This window comes from Montipora capricornis, chromosome 7 (assembly GCF_036669925.1).
Source record: "Montipora capricornis isolate CH-2021 chromosome 7, ASM3666992v2, whole genome shotgun sequence".
Taxonomy (NCBI): domain Eukaryota; kingdom Metazoa; phylum Cnidaria; class Anthozoa; order Scleractinia; family Acroporidae; genus Montipora; species Montipora capricornis.
In genome coordinates, this window is record NC_090889.1 from 33,100,692 (window position 1) to 33,118,191 (window position 17,500).

Below are 17,500 nucleotides of genomic sequence, written 5' to 3' on the forward strand. Positions count from 1 at the left end.
TACGAAAACCACCGATCTGTGGAATGGGTAGGAATTTACGTGTCTCTGCCCCACCCAATTTCGCGTGTAAATAGTTCAAATTGTTAAGATAGTAGAAGAACTGAGCGCATATTGAAGGCTCTATAATCGTGGAAAAGCTCTCGGAGAAGACTTGAGAATGAAGATTATACAAGACATTATCGGAAAAGGGGGAGACTTTGCCACTGGTTTCTTCGTGGGAAGGTTTTCTGCGATTGTCATAGAAAACAGAGATAAATTTTGAAAACGTGTTCAAAATGTTTAAAGAAAGTGGGCGGGGCAGTAACTCGGTAATTCGAGCCCATTCCACAGATCGGTGGTTTTCGTAGTACAATCCCGCCTTTTTCAATCTGTGTGACGCGTCTAACATGTCTAAGGAACTTGTCGAATTTATCAAAGAAAGTGGGAGTGGCCGCAATACAAAAAATTTTGGTCTGTTCCACGGTTCGGTGATTTTCGTAGTATCTATTAAATTTGGCAGAGTTAATGTTACATGGTGTCCTTACATGACAACGTGGTTGTACTCTCATAGAGTTTTCGACGGCTTCCAACGTTATTACTTCGGGGCAAAGACGCCAATAGCTTACCATAAATGTATTGGATCTATGCCCGGTTGAAATCACCGTACCTCAACATTAAAGTGGCAGATTTCCAAAATCATTATCATCATGTATGGATTCTTACACAAATGAAAATAATACAGAGAACAATATTATATCGACGTACAAAATGATTACTGCTACAAGTCCCACTTAAAATAGCATAGCTAATCCAGTTGTGTAGGGGCAAAAATATGTAATATATTACAGTTTACAAATGTTGAATTAAACTACTTTAAAGAAATTATTATTACTACGAATGACAATTATAATTAAAACATAATACTATTCAAAGTCAACTTATTAGCGTTAAGCCAATCAATGATATATTTTAATTTATTATTAACAACATTTTTAAGTGATTTCAGACTTTTATCGTCATAGAGTATATTGGTATCATCAGCAAAGAGATGAAAATCAAATATCTGGGAACGTTTATGAATACCATTTATGTAGATGAGAAAGAGGACTGACCCTTGTGGCACACCAAAAATAATTTTTCTTTTGTGCACAATATTTGAGTCAATTTGAATGGATTGAAAACGGTCAGATAAGTAAGGTCAAGTAAGAGGAAACTATAGTCTTTCACAGGTCCCCTAATTCCATAATGCTAAATGCAAAAGATTTCAAATTCCAATTTCGTGAACTATTTTCCATAGCAAGAGAGAAAAGTTGTACTTTTATTTTTATACCGACAAGCACATGTACGTTTTTTTTTTATAACCTATGTGGCTTATAAACTAGAATACCCTACATGACACCATAATACAATTATATCCTACTCTGTACTACTTTACCCCATACAACACGACTCCGGTCCGCACCGCACCGCCACGCGCCGGACCACGCCATACCACATTGCTCTGCTCTACACAGAACTGGAATGCACTAACCTACTTTAACGACTAGTAATATGTAATCAAGGAGTATTGAAGTGCTTTTGACACACTGAAGATTTAAAAGTATAGCCAGTGAGAGGAAGGAAAGGGTTAGTGAGTGAGTAAGATCTTTTAGGTGAGGGATATAAAATGAGGGAATGGGCCAGTTGTTATATAAATTATTAGTGCCATTGCAGGTCTATTTTAATGGTAAATTAAGGTAGTTAGTAGTTCGTCCACGAAATAATACTTTTTACATTAATACGTTATTCAGCATCGTGTTCCTTAAATAAACTTTATTTTCCTTTGAGTCACCTACTCGATTAGTTTCCTAAACATTTTAAATGTAAAAAAACTTTCGCACAATTGTTGTATTTTAGCTATCTGTGATTACCGTACCTTGGTTTTATATTTTCATTTTGCCTTAATATTGACTCTCTGTAAATGATATTTGTGTGAGTTAAAATTAAGAATTGACTTGAAATTTCACGACACGACAGAACACGAAAATAAACTAAACATCACTTTACTACCCTACAACACTCAACACTACCCTACCCTACCCTACCCTACACTATATTACATTACACTACTCTACACACACTACCCTGCCATACATTACACAACGCTGCACTTCACTTTACTTAACTTCACTACACTACACTGCACTTGGTCGTGAGCGTGTTAATGTCCAACTCACCAAGTGGGAAAAAGGAGAAATGTAGGTCAAATCCTCTATCTTGAACAATCCCGTCCGAATGAAAAGACAACACAACTGCACTACCGGTAATCAGCACGCTTCGTCCAGTTTGCGCACCGCAGTATGTGCCGATTTTATGGTTCCTATCATTGCTGATTTTTAAATAGTCGTACCTATCATATAAAAGGACAAAAGCACATTAATCAAATAGCAATCAAAGAAAAGATGTCACATTCATGTCAAACCAGGTCGAGAAATTGGGTACATCATAAAATAGCAAATTATTTGCATAGAAATCCTGTCTTCGAAATCCTCTGCGATTTTTATCGCATATTTTGACAACTATGGAAAGATCGTTAAATCAGATCCAGGTGAATTACCTTCCCTTACCGCCAAGAGAGAACGTTCAACGGCCTCTGGTGTAATGATTAACTCGTCAAGTGTGTGATCCACAGGAACAGGGCTGTATTCCAAAGGTGGCATGTCACTAGAAATCTTACTGAACGAAACGTTGGATGCTAATTGGAAGCGGTCGGATACCGAGTTAGTCGAGGCTTACATTGTTCAAAACACGCTGCACGCTCACTAACCAAACTACATCAGCTGATCGCCTTCGTAGCTTCTGGCTTGAAATCTAATTACTTAAAGACAAGGCCACCAGCAATCCTATAAATTTGATGATCTAAATAAAGCTCGATGAAATAGGATGACAGTATGTTTGGGCGTCCGTTCATAATCTCCAAATGAAAATTCATTTACGTCATCCCAGAACACGACAAGGTACCCATGCATGCATTAAATATTGTAATCGATGCAGAATAGAGCAAAGTATTTGCAAAGCAAATTATTGGCTAACGTCTTGGCACTTACCCGCAGTTTGATTGATGTTCCAATTCATTATAACGAATATGTTAAGGCCTCCGTTTATAACCTCCAATACATTTTCACGCCCACGCAAATCAAACTTTAATAGGTGCACCGTAGAGCAAATATTTGGAAAACAAACCCAATCCTAATGTTTTGGTACTTACACGCAATTCGAAGCGTGTTCCAAGTAAAAAAAGTTAAAGTAAATGACCACCTTCTGGTCAAAAGGAATAGGAACTCGATAGACACAATCCATGTTTCTTGGATATTTGTTAGGATATCCGGGACTTCTCAGGGTGTTGTTTCTGAAAGACCCACAATCTGAAAGAAAATTAGCATTATCAGTAAGTAAAATATTGAAGAGAACAACACCATTCACAATCAGAGACACGTATCTGAAAGGGAAATTCCGTAGCAATGGAAAAAAAAAACAAAGATTCTCTAATGAATTTATTAAGATCTTTCTGATGCCTTTAGATCCCACGCGGTGAGGGAAAAGGCCGGCAGCCATGAAAGAACTATTCATCGTACGAACAAGCTTCCGAAAAGAGATGAAGAGTGTGCTGGACGAGGACGATTTCATGAATTCTCAAGTTTATGGGGCAGAAAATGTTACCAGTGTTTCAATGATAATTCATCTTTCATCTCCACGTTACAGCTCGCTGTCCCAAAACTTCAAGATGCAAAGTTTAAATACGTTTGCAACAAAAGTGAAAAGCAAAAAGGGCTAGGACACGGCAGTAATATCGTCATCGTCATCGGGTTTACATAGATTGCTTTTGGTCTTCATCGGATTGCTTAGTTCTACAGTTCTACCTGGTGCAGAAGGCATTTGAGGAAGAATGGTTTGAATAGAAGTGGAGTTTAGTGGTCCTGAGGCGATCGGAGAAAGGGTGATTGTTGGTATTACCGTAATCAAAGAAAAAATACCTAAAAGTAAAATACAATAATTGTCATTAACGCATCCCAAAATCTGAAGTCAAAGCATCAAAAAGACCATGAACGAGTTGTTGGAAGCAGCAGAGTATTAAACGGGGTTAAGTTCCTGGGTTAGTTTGCTTTTTCGCCTTCTTATTTGTTGTCTTTCTACAGGTACAGTGTAAAGTTGTAGGTACCTGGGGCAGAAGGCGTTTGAGGAGGAGTGGTTTGAATAGGAGTCGAGTTTAGTGCACTTGGTCCAGAGGAGAGAAGGGGTGGTAGTTGGTGCTACTGTTGTCGAAGAGAAAATGCGTGAAAGTAAAATAACAATTGTTATTAACTCAATTCAAAAACTAAAGCTAAAGCATGAAAAACACTATGGACGAGTTGTTGGAAGCAGCTTGGGTATTAAACGGGTTAAGTTCCTAGTTTAGGTTGCTTTTTCTTCTTATTTGGTGGCCCTTCTACAGGCAAAGTTGTTCGTAGATGGTGCAGAAGGCGTTCGAGGAGGAGTTGTTGGAATACCCCACACAAAATGGTCATCATTACCCAGTACCAAGGATAAGCAACACAAAATACGAAATACACCACATAATAAATATCCTCTAGTAAAAATTTCGCAGTTGTGACATGACGAAACTTGTCGCGCCATTCTGCCCTCCTATTAACAATGCGCTCATGCAATCTTTATCTTTGTTATATTCAAACTGCGAAATAACTTGCTCTTGATGATAACAGTAACAATAACTTAAAACTACATTACGAATAAATCTTAAAGACGCTTGACTACAAATTTTTAGATAGACACGAGTTATGACATCCAATAACACTAAAGCGACAAATGTGCGAGTAGTGTTGTTACAAGTCTTGTCTCACAGGGGTCATGACGGTCTCCCTGATTGGGGTCTGGCAAGAAAAATGTTACTTGCATAACAAAGTAAACGAGTTTCTTCAATCAAATTTATAAGGTGGTCTTTTCTGCACAACCGAGTGTGACTTTTACTTACTTGGCCTTGGTGTCGTTGTTGGTCGTTGACTTGAGTATGGACGCAGTGTGGTGTTCCCTGTGATCAAATTATTCATAACAACAAGAAATAAATCACAGTAGTTTTGCAAAGTGGAAGGAGGCATTCCTTAATTATTGATATAGCTGAGCACTGACTACGCCACACTACCCTGCATTACAATCGGCCAGTTCAGGAGTTTCACCAATCACTTTCCTTGCGCGCGGATAAAACAAGTATTTACAGGAGCTCTTGGTGTGTGTCAATAAATAATAACTTATATAAGAGAATTGAATGGTCTACAGTATTAAATGAGGGTAATCTCTTTTTTAAAACTTCTTAAGTCGAAGTGTGGCAGGTTAAATTCGATTTCAGGCCAATTTGTTTCAACCTAGGTCTATTCGTTTCAACCTAGGTTAAAATGTTTTCAACCAAGGCTGACAATGCAAGAACTAAAGATAAATGAAAATCCACCAGTTGTTATTAAGTATATGTATGTGTTACAGTTGAATTTAAAGTCTGGTTAATCTTACAGGCTACGTTGAAACTGAAAGTAGGAACCTTCAACAAAAAATCCATTAATTATTAGCAAGTACGTGTGATATATTAGTAAGTAAATTGGTCCTAGAAGTGAGTGGATGAACTAAGTGGAGCTTAAACTTTTCGTAAGTATTTGATAAAACCCCAATGATTAAGAATTCGTAATAATCAAAAGCAAGTAAAAATAAAAATTTGAAAAGTCAGGAAAAAGGTTTTCATAATCTATTGTTCAGAAGCCATTTTGTAGGCTCTTGTAAGTGTTATTTCTTTTGAATGATGAAATAAAATATATTTTTTTCTTAAATTTTGCTGAGTCTGTTTGTAGCGATAAATCCAAACTTTGTGATTATTTTGGCACAGTCCCCTTCAAGTTCTACAATTTGAGCAAGTAGCACATTTGGATGAAGGGGCGTTTCCTTTTCCATTTTCATTAATTTTCAGCGCCACATAATCTAGTCTCGTCCCCAGAGTCTGCTTTTCCTTTGATCATCACCAAGAACACGGACTCTGGCCACTTCCAATTTATGCGCAGTCGTAGTGAAGGTCCATTTTTGTAACCGTTGACAACCACTGTTGTTTCAAATTTCTGAGCGTGCGTAGACAAAGCCGGAAGTCCGTGATTTGCGGACTTCCTGCCTTTGAAGTGGCCAGAGTCCGTGTTCTTAGTGCTGACCAAATAAAAAGCGGACTCTGAGGACGAGATTGCACATAATCCTGAAGTTCGAACTTCTTCTTTTTCTTCTTCTCCTTCAGGTGTATAATAACTGCAGACTGCCTACACATTAATTTCACCACAATGATCTTCTCTCTCGGGTAATATAAAGAAAGCTGCTAAGTCCACATACAGTTTCTTTCCAACAATTCGACAACTGCAGAGGACTTCTTCAAAGATTGCAATCATGACCAAAAAAGCAAACCGAGCACGACAACATGCCTCCCCGATAGCGAGGTTTCACTTTCACTCTCGGAATGAAATTACCCTTCATCAACAGCAAGGCTATCACTCGACTTTCTTTTGCGAGAGTCTAAAACGTTTTCCGTTCTGCTCTTTACTGCTGTGCTCTGAAAGCGGCCATTCTCCTTTCTAGAGAGCTTTCCCGCACGAAAGGTCTCCTCTTTAAAATGTTGCCAATTACGCTGTCATGCGCAGAACAGGATGCGCAGTGCAATGCTGGGGAATCACCTTAAATTGGAGATCCTCGTTTTACCTAGGTTGAGTCTGCACTCTACCTAGTTTTAAGCAGGTATCAACCCCACAAAAAGTATTGAATACACCTATACCCCTCATGCTGTGTCTAACGCATCTCAAAACATCTTATGTTTCGTATCATCTAATCGGTGTAAACCGCTAAAAAGCCAATGGAGCCTCCTTAATATTAAACGCCTGGAATAGTGAAATTAAACTCCTGTGGAAACTGGTGACAATTTCTAGGCAAGTCCATTTCATGAAGGTTTAAATAATGCGAGACAGACAGGAAAGTTTCTAACACCCTCTTTGTCTTCCTGCAATGTTCAAATTTTGTCGTCCTTTGTTTCTCAGCAACGGATCCACGACATGTCGTGTAAAGAATACAAATGTAGGAGTAAAATTGAAACATTAGAGAGGAAACTTACCAAGGGCACGCTGGACTGTAAGGGCTACTAACAGAAACGCTATCAGACAAATCACTCGATTCATTTGTAACCTGTCGAACAACCGAAATGAAAAAGAAACATTAGTAAACTTAGGTCAGTTTTGTTTTCACAAGGACTAAAGTGGTTATAAATTAATACTGTTCATTCTGTGTGCGACGTTTTAATAGTTTTCACGTTTATAGTCAGACAAAAGAATATGAGGAAAGAATATGATCATGAGTCCCTAAATTTTAGGCCTATATTCTAATGAAAATGATGTGAAATCTATAATTAGTCATACTACGTTTTTAGTTCAGCGCTGACTCTTGTTAACGTGGCCGTGCGGTCATGGGAACAATAGATAAAAATAATCTTTACATCATCGGCGTGATCTAAAAATTAAATGAAGTTCAAATAATCAACATGGGTCACAAGAATTCTCTCTCGTATATTCTCTTGTTTCAATCTAGCCTTCTTAGCCTCGTTCTCAAGCTCAAATTCAAAAGATGAAAGCATTGCACTTTTCAGCTTTTACTGTTATGTCATTTGTGTTTTTTTATACTATTGTTGGTTAGTTTGAATGTGACGAACATTTAATCTACAAAGAATCGTTGTATTGATATTTATACATATATACGGATCATCTTGTAAAATATTTTACTGTTACAGCCATAATACTCACTATGGCTGATGAAGATGTTTGAAACGTCGACACATGTTCCTTAAAACTCAAATGTGTGGTTATATTTTACAAATAATAGTAAGACTTGTGCGATCAAGACCATTTGGAAAATTTAGTAATTTGAATATATAATTATTTGTTAATTGTCACGCAGATGAACTAGTTTTAAGGTTCAGGGTGGATTGTTTTTAGGAAAACGAACTTTCCGTGAGTCTTCATTATGGAACATATTTCGGTGCGTTATGAAACATCTTTAAATTATTTTTGGACCTTTACCTTATATTTTAACGAATTCACTTTTCAAAAGACGTACTTTACTTGGGTTTTAATTTTGTTATTTATAATAATATTTGATCATATATATGTTTCCAACTGTCGTGCGGCATATGCAAATAAACGAAATTAGCGACTGGAAGAGTCTCTCCAATGTAACCTTACCTTAGCTTTCCAGCTGTTTTAACGAACAAACCTTTTATCATCAAAACCTGCTTGCGAAGCATCGATTCCTCATGGGACATTAATCTAAGCATGCACGTGAACGCATTACAATGCACCCTCGTAGCTTTGAAGCTACCGTGGGGCGCTCGTCCTATATATGATCCGATGGCAGTTTCAAACAAAGAGTTATGGAGGAGGAAAATAAGCGGCGATAAGTAGATTTTTCTAGAGGTAAATAATAATAGTTTTTGGAATAATGGACTCATGTTTAAAGAGGAATAATGAAAAAGTAGGCACTCAATAGGCCACTTCAAAAAATACCATAATACTGTTTGTCTGTCCCCCCAGATTTTGCATAAGGATTGTTTCCAGTTTCCCTTGGGACTTACAATGGTCCCAAGAGATAACAAAAACAATGCTTATGCAAAATTTAGGGGGAACAAACAAAGAGTATTATGGTATTTTCCGAAGTGGCGTATAATAGACCACTTTCGAAATATTAAAATTCAGTCCAAAACAAAGGGCATCATCTCGAGGCTCTGGGGAATAGATGTAAGTATTTGTATGAGTTTATTCCCCAGAGCCTCGAGATGATGCCTTTTGTTTCGGACTGAATTTTGACATATCGAAAGTTGGCTATTATTCCTCTTCAGTCCACCATAATTTTCTGTCGTCTTATCTATCTATAAAACTCTTCAGGCGAATTCCGAGTTGAATCCCTCCTCCCCCGTCGCTTCCCTTTTTCTCCTACCTAACTACAATAGTTCCTACCGATTACTCTGTGTTACGTTTGTAAATGATGGTATCAAACCGTGTAGAAATATGCCTTTTTGTGTAGCTGGGAAAATATCAGAAAACCTCATGGAACTTTCATATCATTTTCAAACTGTCTTGCAGGGTTGTAGGCTAGAAAAAAGAAACTAGTTTAATAACGCGACGTTTTAATTATGGTTACAGAAGAAAACATCAAATTCGACATTTGTCAAGAATCAGAACTCACTCGGTTGATTTCTTGATAATCCCTTTAGGAGTTTTGAGGTTAGACGATTAAAAAACGTAAGCAAAAACCGACATTAAATTGCCAACTTGTCCAAATGAAAAGTTACAAAGTGTTTTCTTATTAACACTTTCTTTTTAGCGCATGGGAGAAAGTAGTTCTGGCATTTTAAGAAATGATTTAATTTTCAACATACCTTTTCAAGGAACGAGGACTAAAAGCAAGAAAAACGTCTGGAGGATTGTTTCTGTCCGAGAAGCAACAAGAATCTGTCACCATCTGCTTTTGAAAGCCACGCGAGACGGGATCAGGTCGTCACTATGAGTTTTTTAAAATATTCAGTTCCCGTTTTATTAATGACGGCGCCTACTGTTGTTATTGCGCATACGTTCTGCGCATCTCGAGATACTCGGATTTCCTATCGCTGATGCTTACTAATACAGGGATATCAGTTTGCGCGGTCTAAAACTATCCGGAGAAGTAGATCTTAGTAAGTACTCTTGGTATCCAAAAAGAAAATTGGGGTAACCATGCATTTTTGAGAGATGATTAATTCATGAATTATCTTTGAAAAATGCGTGGTTACCCCCAATTTTCCTTTTGGATTTCAATAACACTTGTTAAGATCTACATTTCCTGCATAATCAAACACCGGGGCAAAAATATCTTTAATTAGTAGGATCCATCCTTAATTAGCAGAAATGATTACTAGTATATATACATATTTAGGCAAGCCTAAAAGCGGAGCTTTTCAATTATCATATGTTTCTGTTTAAGTAATTCATTGGCCATGCAACTCCCCCCGAAAAAAAACCCAAACGCGATTTCCAGCTCACGCAACTTCCCACCAAAGTAGCGCGACATTTCGAGTATCGGCTTACATGAAAAGTTGAACGTCATAACCAATATTTCTCGGGGTTTGCATGGTCGCCTTCGTCCTTCGTCGCGCAGATCTCCTTTAATGATCGTACCGCTAAACATTTCACTTATTCCACTCAAACTCATTCATTCCAATCGTGATGGTGAATGGTTTTCATATAACAACAACAAGAACATACAAGAACAAGCAAAACGTCCGCATCGTGTTGGAAACACTTTTGTTGAAAAACTCTCGTTCCGTCCGTATTTGCCCTGTTCTAAACCGGTCAAACCGGGACACTACAGTATATTAAGGCCCAGGAAACAGCTTCAACATTTGCTTCAGGCTAGCATAGCGTTTCTTTTTTTTTTTTTTTCCTGTTTTTTAATTTTTTTCTTTTACTTTACAGGTATATAATACAAAAAAACGTAGAAAAAGATACAAACAGGGCTTACAATACTTGCACAAGTTACTTTAACTGCCAACTACAACGAAAACAATGCTACACTATACTACATTACTCTACACTACACTACACTACACTACATTACAACCAAGAATTACTTAACAAATTTAAATAAAAATAGACATATTAATGACTTTCTCTAGGGATCTGCAGGGGCGAGCCAACGAACATTATTTCCAAAATGCATAATAATAGGCGAAAACGTACAAGAAGACGCTAAGAAAACTCTTTTTTTTGTAGGGGGGGGGGGGGGGTGGTTCAAAATTTTGCTGGCGAAAAAAGGTGTTCCCGCACTTCCAGGATGGTTATTAGCAAACTTCCAGCTTCCAGGTAGATAGTGAGGGAAACTTTGTGTCACTGTTTCCCAACCAGCAAAGAACCTCGTCAATCTAAACCGCCTACAAAACCGGTTAGAACAGGTTTTTACTTTTTGTCAACATGCGATAATGTGCCGATCAAATCAAAACTTTAAAAATCCTCTACCCCCCACCCCCCCCCCCCCCCCCCGTACTTCCTTCCAGGGCAAGGCCCGGGCATTTGTTGACTATTTTCTGTGCTCAGGGGTGGGGAACTTGACCTTTGCGCTAGTAGGGTGGGGAAACTTGAACCGGAAGTGTTAGGTTTTAATTTTTTTTTTTTCGGGCGCCGAAGTCGCTAACAGCTTTAAACACCTGTTTGGACGAGATGGAAGAGTTTAAAGGAAGAGATATGGCATTTGTGAGTGATTGGCTTACAAAAAAGGTCTTCAAATGTGTCTTCAAGGGAAGGTCTTCAAAGGAATTTTGGCTGCTTAATTCGCCCTTTTCATGCTATAGCGTGAATAAAATATGGTACGTTTTTACACCCCCATTTCATTGTTAAAGCCTTACGTTTCTGTTAGAAGTTATCAACGGACAATGAGCAATTTAAAATACATGCAGTCGTAAACGCTGTAGGCTTTGTTGTTGATAGTATACAGTACCCTCGTTAGCCTTTGCCACGTTTCGGGGCTAGAGCAACTTGGAAAAAGATTTCTTTCTTGGTCATCTTCAACCTCCTAGAGATGAAAATTCAGAACTTTGCGATTTGATGACGTCACTGTAAAACCATCTATAGCTTCTTGTTTGTAAATTATTGTTTCGTAAATTAATTTTGGGCAACAACGTAAAAATTCACCTAAATGCGCAGTAGATAAGCTTAAAGAAATATTGTTAGCTGCCCAAGTTAACTTCATTTTACACCAGAATGACTAAACAGCAAAAATTTCTATCATCGCTATTAAAACTGCTCCTATATCAAATTTCAACCCAAGCATACAAATTAGTTAATATTTAGATAACACGATGAATCCACAAAGGCAGAAATATCAACAATTTTGCTATTAGAAGAAAATAATAATAATCTTCCTATTTCATTCATGCTGATGCAATTGTTAAGGCTAATCTTCCTTCCCTAGTAAATCGAAGGGACAGTTTATGCAGTAAACTTTTTGATAGCATTGTAAATAATAACTCTCATAAGTTAATGAACTTACTACCACCGAAGGCCAACTCCTATAGTAATAGGTTGAGAAAGAAAAGGTGTTTTCAGTTACCAAACCTTAAGACCAATCGTACCAGAAATTCTTTCATTTTTAGCTATGCTGATAGATACTATACTGAATTAACTTGCCAAAAGGAAGAAGCTTAATCTATCCTTGTATTGTGAATAAATGAATGGTTTATTAGCTTTATGCATATTTTTATATTTAGATTATTGTATATTAGTTTATTATCTTATGTTTTATATTGTACACGTAATTCGGTCTCACGACTGGGAGTTGTTCTTTTAATAAACGATTTATCTATCTATCTATCTATCTATCTATCTATCTATCTATCTATCTATCTATCTATCTATCTATCTATCTATCTATCATTCCGTGCGCGCAAGCGAGCAACACTCTACGTGTCCAAAAAGACAACGCAACTAATTTCTTTTTTTTACCTAAAGACTGTGCAGAGTTGAGTACAAATAAACAAAATTATAAATAGCCAGACAACAGAGATCTGACTATCCACTCAAGGTGTTCGACTCATTCACAGAGTCTGTTAACCCAAATCCAACCAGAAAAAGTTACAAGAGAATTTGCCATTTGGTTTCAGTGTGGTACATAACACAGTTAGAAAATATTAGCAATACAGTTCACTTGGATATCCGACGGCAAAAGATGCAATTGTTGCCGAATTCCATTATTCGTCGTTTTTAAGATTCCAGATATTTATTTTTCACCGCTTGTGTGGTTTATCGATTTGAGTTCCATTCTTATGCTCCATAAGGGTATATATTTTGCTTAAAGATCGGATAAAACAAACGTTCGCGTTACATCGGGTTCGCCGCCATTTCTTGTACAGGAGTACACGAGAAAAATTTCAAAAGTGATTGGATATTGCCTCCAATAATATTTTAACGGTCACTATTTTTTTTGGTTGATTATTAACTTCTGTGGCAAAATGATATCCGCTCCCCAAAGCCAGCTAGGGCTAGATTTTAAAAAATACAATTTCCAGCCCGTATGAGGGCCGTACGCATTAGTGCCAGCAGGGCCGGAAAAACCGTACAGCCCTACTAGGAACACGTCTTGCTCCGTGCAATGCAATTTTAGGGGATTTCGTCGCTTTTAAACATCCTAGTAATTTACAGCCAGAAAAGCAAATGCAAACCGCCAACATATTAGATAAATTTTCTATGCAGATTTTTGTTTTTTTATTTTGCCCTAACTTCATCTTCTGGTTGCTCATAAATAGTGGAAAGAGCTCATATGATGAAATGCTTATTAACTGAGTTTAGGTCGGGTGGGACAGGAAAATATTTGGCCATGACCTCGGGCCAAATATTTTCCCGTCCGGCCCTCCCACTCAGTCAATAAGTAAATAATATCCAATCAGTGCCGTGTTTTTATTGACTGTGGTCTCGTAATCTTTTACAGCTTTGAGAACTTCCTAGGCATGAAAGAATTAACTACCAGCAAGCGAATCCCTGTTCCCCATGATAATTACTTGAAATTTATTTTTAGATCGCATCCGTGTTGTGAAGGTTATTTATAAAATAATAAGGATAGTACGCGCACTCTCATTGGTCAATAGCTGTGTTTAGATGAGAGTATGTAAACACGGCTGTGACATCTCACGAATTTTGATTGGTATGTATTGTCAGACGCGAGTTTTGATTGGTTGGTCGGAAATATGAGCGTGTGTCAAGAAAATCTGTTTCAATCAAAAAGTGAAAATACCAACATTTTCTTTCATAAGTTGAATTATCTTTGAGAAATATTTTATAAAAGCAACAGAAAACGTTTTTCCTGTGTTTGCATAGCCTGATATAAATACGGAAAACGTTTTCTATTGCTTAATTTTATCATGCCTTTGGGCCTCCCTATGCACTATAACCTTGAGCAACCTTTGCGCGTATCTTTCAGAACTACCCCGTCAGCAGTAGACTCACATTTACATCCTTTACACCAATTTGCTTCCATTGTTTTTGCTATTTTTGTCTTCGTCAGACAATAACTTTATTCTATTTGGCCATTCTAAACAATGCGTGAAAAGCTCAAGAACTCGTGGCGTTCTAAAAATAGAAAGATACGCGCAAAGCTTAACTCGCAGGGCTTGTATGGGAGGGGCAAGCTCTTATTGATGGCCTCCTGTTTTTATGTATGGTTATCTTGACCGCGCAGTCTCCTTTCACACCAACTGACTACGATGCCGTCTTTGAAATAACCACGCAATATGACACTGAATTCAAATAATTTTCATCGGGATATAGATATAGTCCGAGGGGACTCATAAAGACTCAAAGAAAATATGCTAAAAAAGCGAGAAGCAGGCGTAAAATAAGGTGGTGGCGACGAGGGAACGGATGCGGCTTTCGGCATTCACGTCTGCACACACTTCGAGCAGAGGAATGGTGAATACGCGAGCCTCTGTGGATGAATGAGGTCTGAGCAGGACTGAGCTACAAAGCAAGACGGAAACGAGTTGTTGGGAGCTAAGTTGCTATTTCCCAGCAATTAATTAACATGTACATGTATTAAGTATTATTCAAGTATGAATTCTTAGTTCCATTTTGCTAACCTTGATCTCGTTCGCTTTGACGAAATTTGCTTATTTCTGTGCCTAAAATCCAGAGACACTCGTGGTTTTCCCTCACTGGTATTCGATTAAAACAAAAAAAGAATTGTTTGTGTGAGAATACGCCAAAAGTGTTTATATCGAAGGCCGTGACGTCACCTCATTGTTTCTCAATTTCAGCAGTCACCAGTCCTACGTCAGTGTTGTAACAGAGAAATAGGCCATTTTAGTTTCCTTAGGCCTGTTGCTCTGAGCGATGCTAATTGTCAAGCATTTGTGATGGTAAGACCTCGCTCTTTCACACAGAGATGATAAAGTGAACTCAATAGTGGCCCATTTCATTAAAAGTAAGAGGTGTTGGAACTAACCCGCGATTGGGCGCTCTTTTCTTTTTGGATGGACGCGAAAAAGATGCGCTCTCCCTGAAGAAAAGAACGCGTGATCGCAGATTATGTAAGAAGCAGAAAGTTAACGTTCGTTTTTGGCAAGTTTTAATTAAATCTGTTAGAAACGTTTACACAAGTTTACATAAATTACGACTTTGCTTAAAGCAATTAGAATTTCAACATGTTCCTGGTAATATTGATAATAATAGTGAAAAATACTGATAGAAAATAGCAAAGCACTTTAAAGCGCAGCAATTGGGGGCTTAGGTAAGGACAATGTCCACTAAAAGACAAGTTAGAAGAAAGCTTTGTAAGATGGTAAATCTTAACCGATTGTTCAATTACCTTCAAGTCGACCTCAAAGATGGTCATCTCACGTCGTTATCAAGGCGACAACGACCTAGAAATGTACCAAAATGTAAAACTCACGTGCAGGGCGTACAGAGTCCTGTTTTTGTTCATTAAACCCATTGTTAGCTTTTATTTGTTTTGTGGCGTGCTCGTTGCCGTCGCCGTACTGTCTTTGCTCCGTATTATGGCTGCCTGGACTCCTCACGCAAATTCACCGGCTGAAGTTGGTCATTTTCAAAACTAAGGGCGCTATTACACTGTGAAATATTTCGTGCAACTTGTCAACATTGTGGCGAGACAAGTTGCATGAGACATTTCAAAGTGTAGCATACCCTGCAACGGCCAAAATCGTTGCGAGACAATTTGCAAGAGCCGTTGCCCAAAGTAGAATTAGGTTCTACTTGTAGTGCAACTTGTGTCGCAACGATTTTGGCCGTTGCAGGGTATGTCACACTGTGAAATGTTTCGTGCAACTTGTCCCGCCACAGTGTAACAGCGCCTTAAGCATTGGATGTTTTCGGATTTTCAAACCATGCATCAGGGTGACTCATATTAAGGTTTAGTTTTTTAAGATCTGATGAAGCAAAATCTTCCATAGGCTGCTACAGTCACCTTAGTCATGAGCATTCTATGCCTAACAGTTTCTTTAAATGAACAACGTAATATCACGAAACAACAATTAAGAGCTGTATATTCTATTGCTAACAATTTTTGCAAAAGTCTCTTGGTATATATCAATGCTAACCGAATAGCTAAAGTTATAATTTTAGGAATTTTCTTAATCTTCAAAGCGTTTTATGCTAGAGTGATAACAGATCTTCTTTGGTTGTGAATCACTACGCTTACTGGTTGTTCAAAAACAACTCCCGCCACTTTTACACCCAGTCACAAAGGAGACTGTCACTGATGGGTTCTTCTGAGGGTTGTGATTGGTCGAAATAAGGATTTGACCCTTAATTGAACAAAAAATGAAAACGATGTTAATCTACCTTTTTTCTTGTTATCTTTACTTAACACATTTCTTTTTTTAACTCAATTAAATCAAAAGAAACTGATTGCCTCTTCAGACCCTCAGACCTGACCATTCCTTCTTAGGGCGTGGCATAACTGAAGCCGCGCACACGTCTTCGACCATTGAGTATTTTGTTCCATCGTACTTCGATTCGTCCAACAGTCCGAGGTACAACTAAAAAAATTACATAAAACAAGAACATCATTTTCTGATCTCTTTCGTACTTGATTGTCCGCTCTTTCTGCTCGACAGCCTGTCTGACCGCCTAGCCTGGGTTTAAAACACATTTCTTACAAATAATTCAATTCCGGTAAACACGACTCGATATTTTCTACCAGGACGGCATTAATAAATAGTATAGAGAGTCACCATTGGGTCAAGACAACTATTCAAGTAAGACTTGGAGGGAATATCTCTTTCTCTTCAGCTCTGGCTCCTGAGTTTACTGACGCTAGTCTCTGAAATGCACTGCTTGTAACTACTAAACAAATTACATCCTTGTATAGATTTCGAGGCCCTAAGTGCCATCGTGGCGCCAGGGGACCGGTGAAGGTGATAGATTTCGTAAAAATATTAAGAGTGTAATGATTGATTGGTACATTAAGTTTTCCTCCTTGATTCTTTTTCTCTAATGTCTATTATAACATAACTTGGATAAAACACGCGTTCTGATTGGCCAATTGGTCATTTACCATTTGCCCATGGGTGAATGCTCGTTGACGACGTGCGAACTTTCCGAGATTGTGGAAAGAAGAAAATGCCGTCACTAGCACATCAGTCGTAATTTTCCAAGACATAGGGTGCTTACCATTTAGCCAAATAATCCGGATGGAATGATCGTTGCATAAAGCTAAGCTATTTTCCGAATTTAATGACCAACCGGATGAGAATGGCGCTTACCATTTACTACACAGCATTCCATCCCGCACATTTTACTCGATCTTGTGAGAAAGGGCCTGGAAACGGAAGGATTCTCGCAACTCGGAATGGAATCTGTTAACCTTGAATATTTACTTCCAAAAAAATATAAACAACAACTCGAAGTCTTTTGAAACATTGTTTGTAGAAAAAAAGACGAATACA

General features: G+C 38.0%; 1 protein-coding gene across 1 annotated transcript; it reads right to left on the reverse strand.

The window, feature by feature from the left end:
- Positions 1-1,771: 1,771 nt before the first annotated feature.
- Positions 1,772-9,562, reverse strand: LOC138057927 (CUB and peptidase domain-containing protein 1-like). The gene is made up of 5 exons (XM_068903833.1): positions 9,452-9,562; positions 7,139-7,209; positions 4,988-5,044; positions 3,227-3,383; positions 1,772-2,368 (listed from the first exon to the last, which is right to left on the reverse strand). Exons 1-5 carry the CDS (start codon positions 9,532-9,534, stop codon positions 2,149-2,151), a joined length of 588 nt encoding a protein of 195 aa, XP_068759934.1. The 5' UTR covers positions 9,535-9,562; the 3' UTR covers positions 1,772-2,148.
- Between the last annotated feature and the right edge of the window lie 7,938 nt (positions 9,563-17,500).

Coding starts and splice junctions, on each gene's coding strand:
- LOC138057927 (XM_068903833.1), bottom strand. CDS start 9,534: ATGGTGACAGATTCTTGTTGCTTCTCGGACAGAAACAATCCTCCAGAC. Junction 5,045..7,138: donor TACAGTCCAGCGTGCCCTTG/GTAAGTTTCCTC, acceptor ATTTGATCACAG/GGAACACCACACTGCGTCCA. Junction 3,384..4,987: donor AACAACGACACCAAGGCCAA/GTAAGTAAAAGT, acceptor ATTTTCTTTCAG/ATTGTGGGTCTTTCAGAAAC.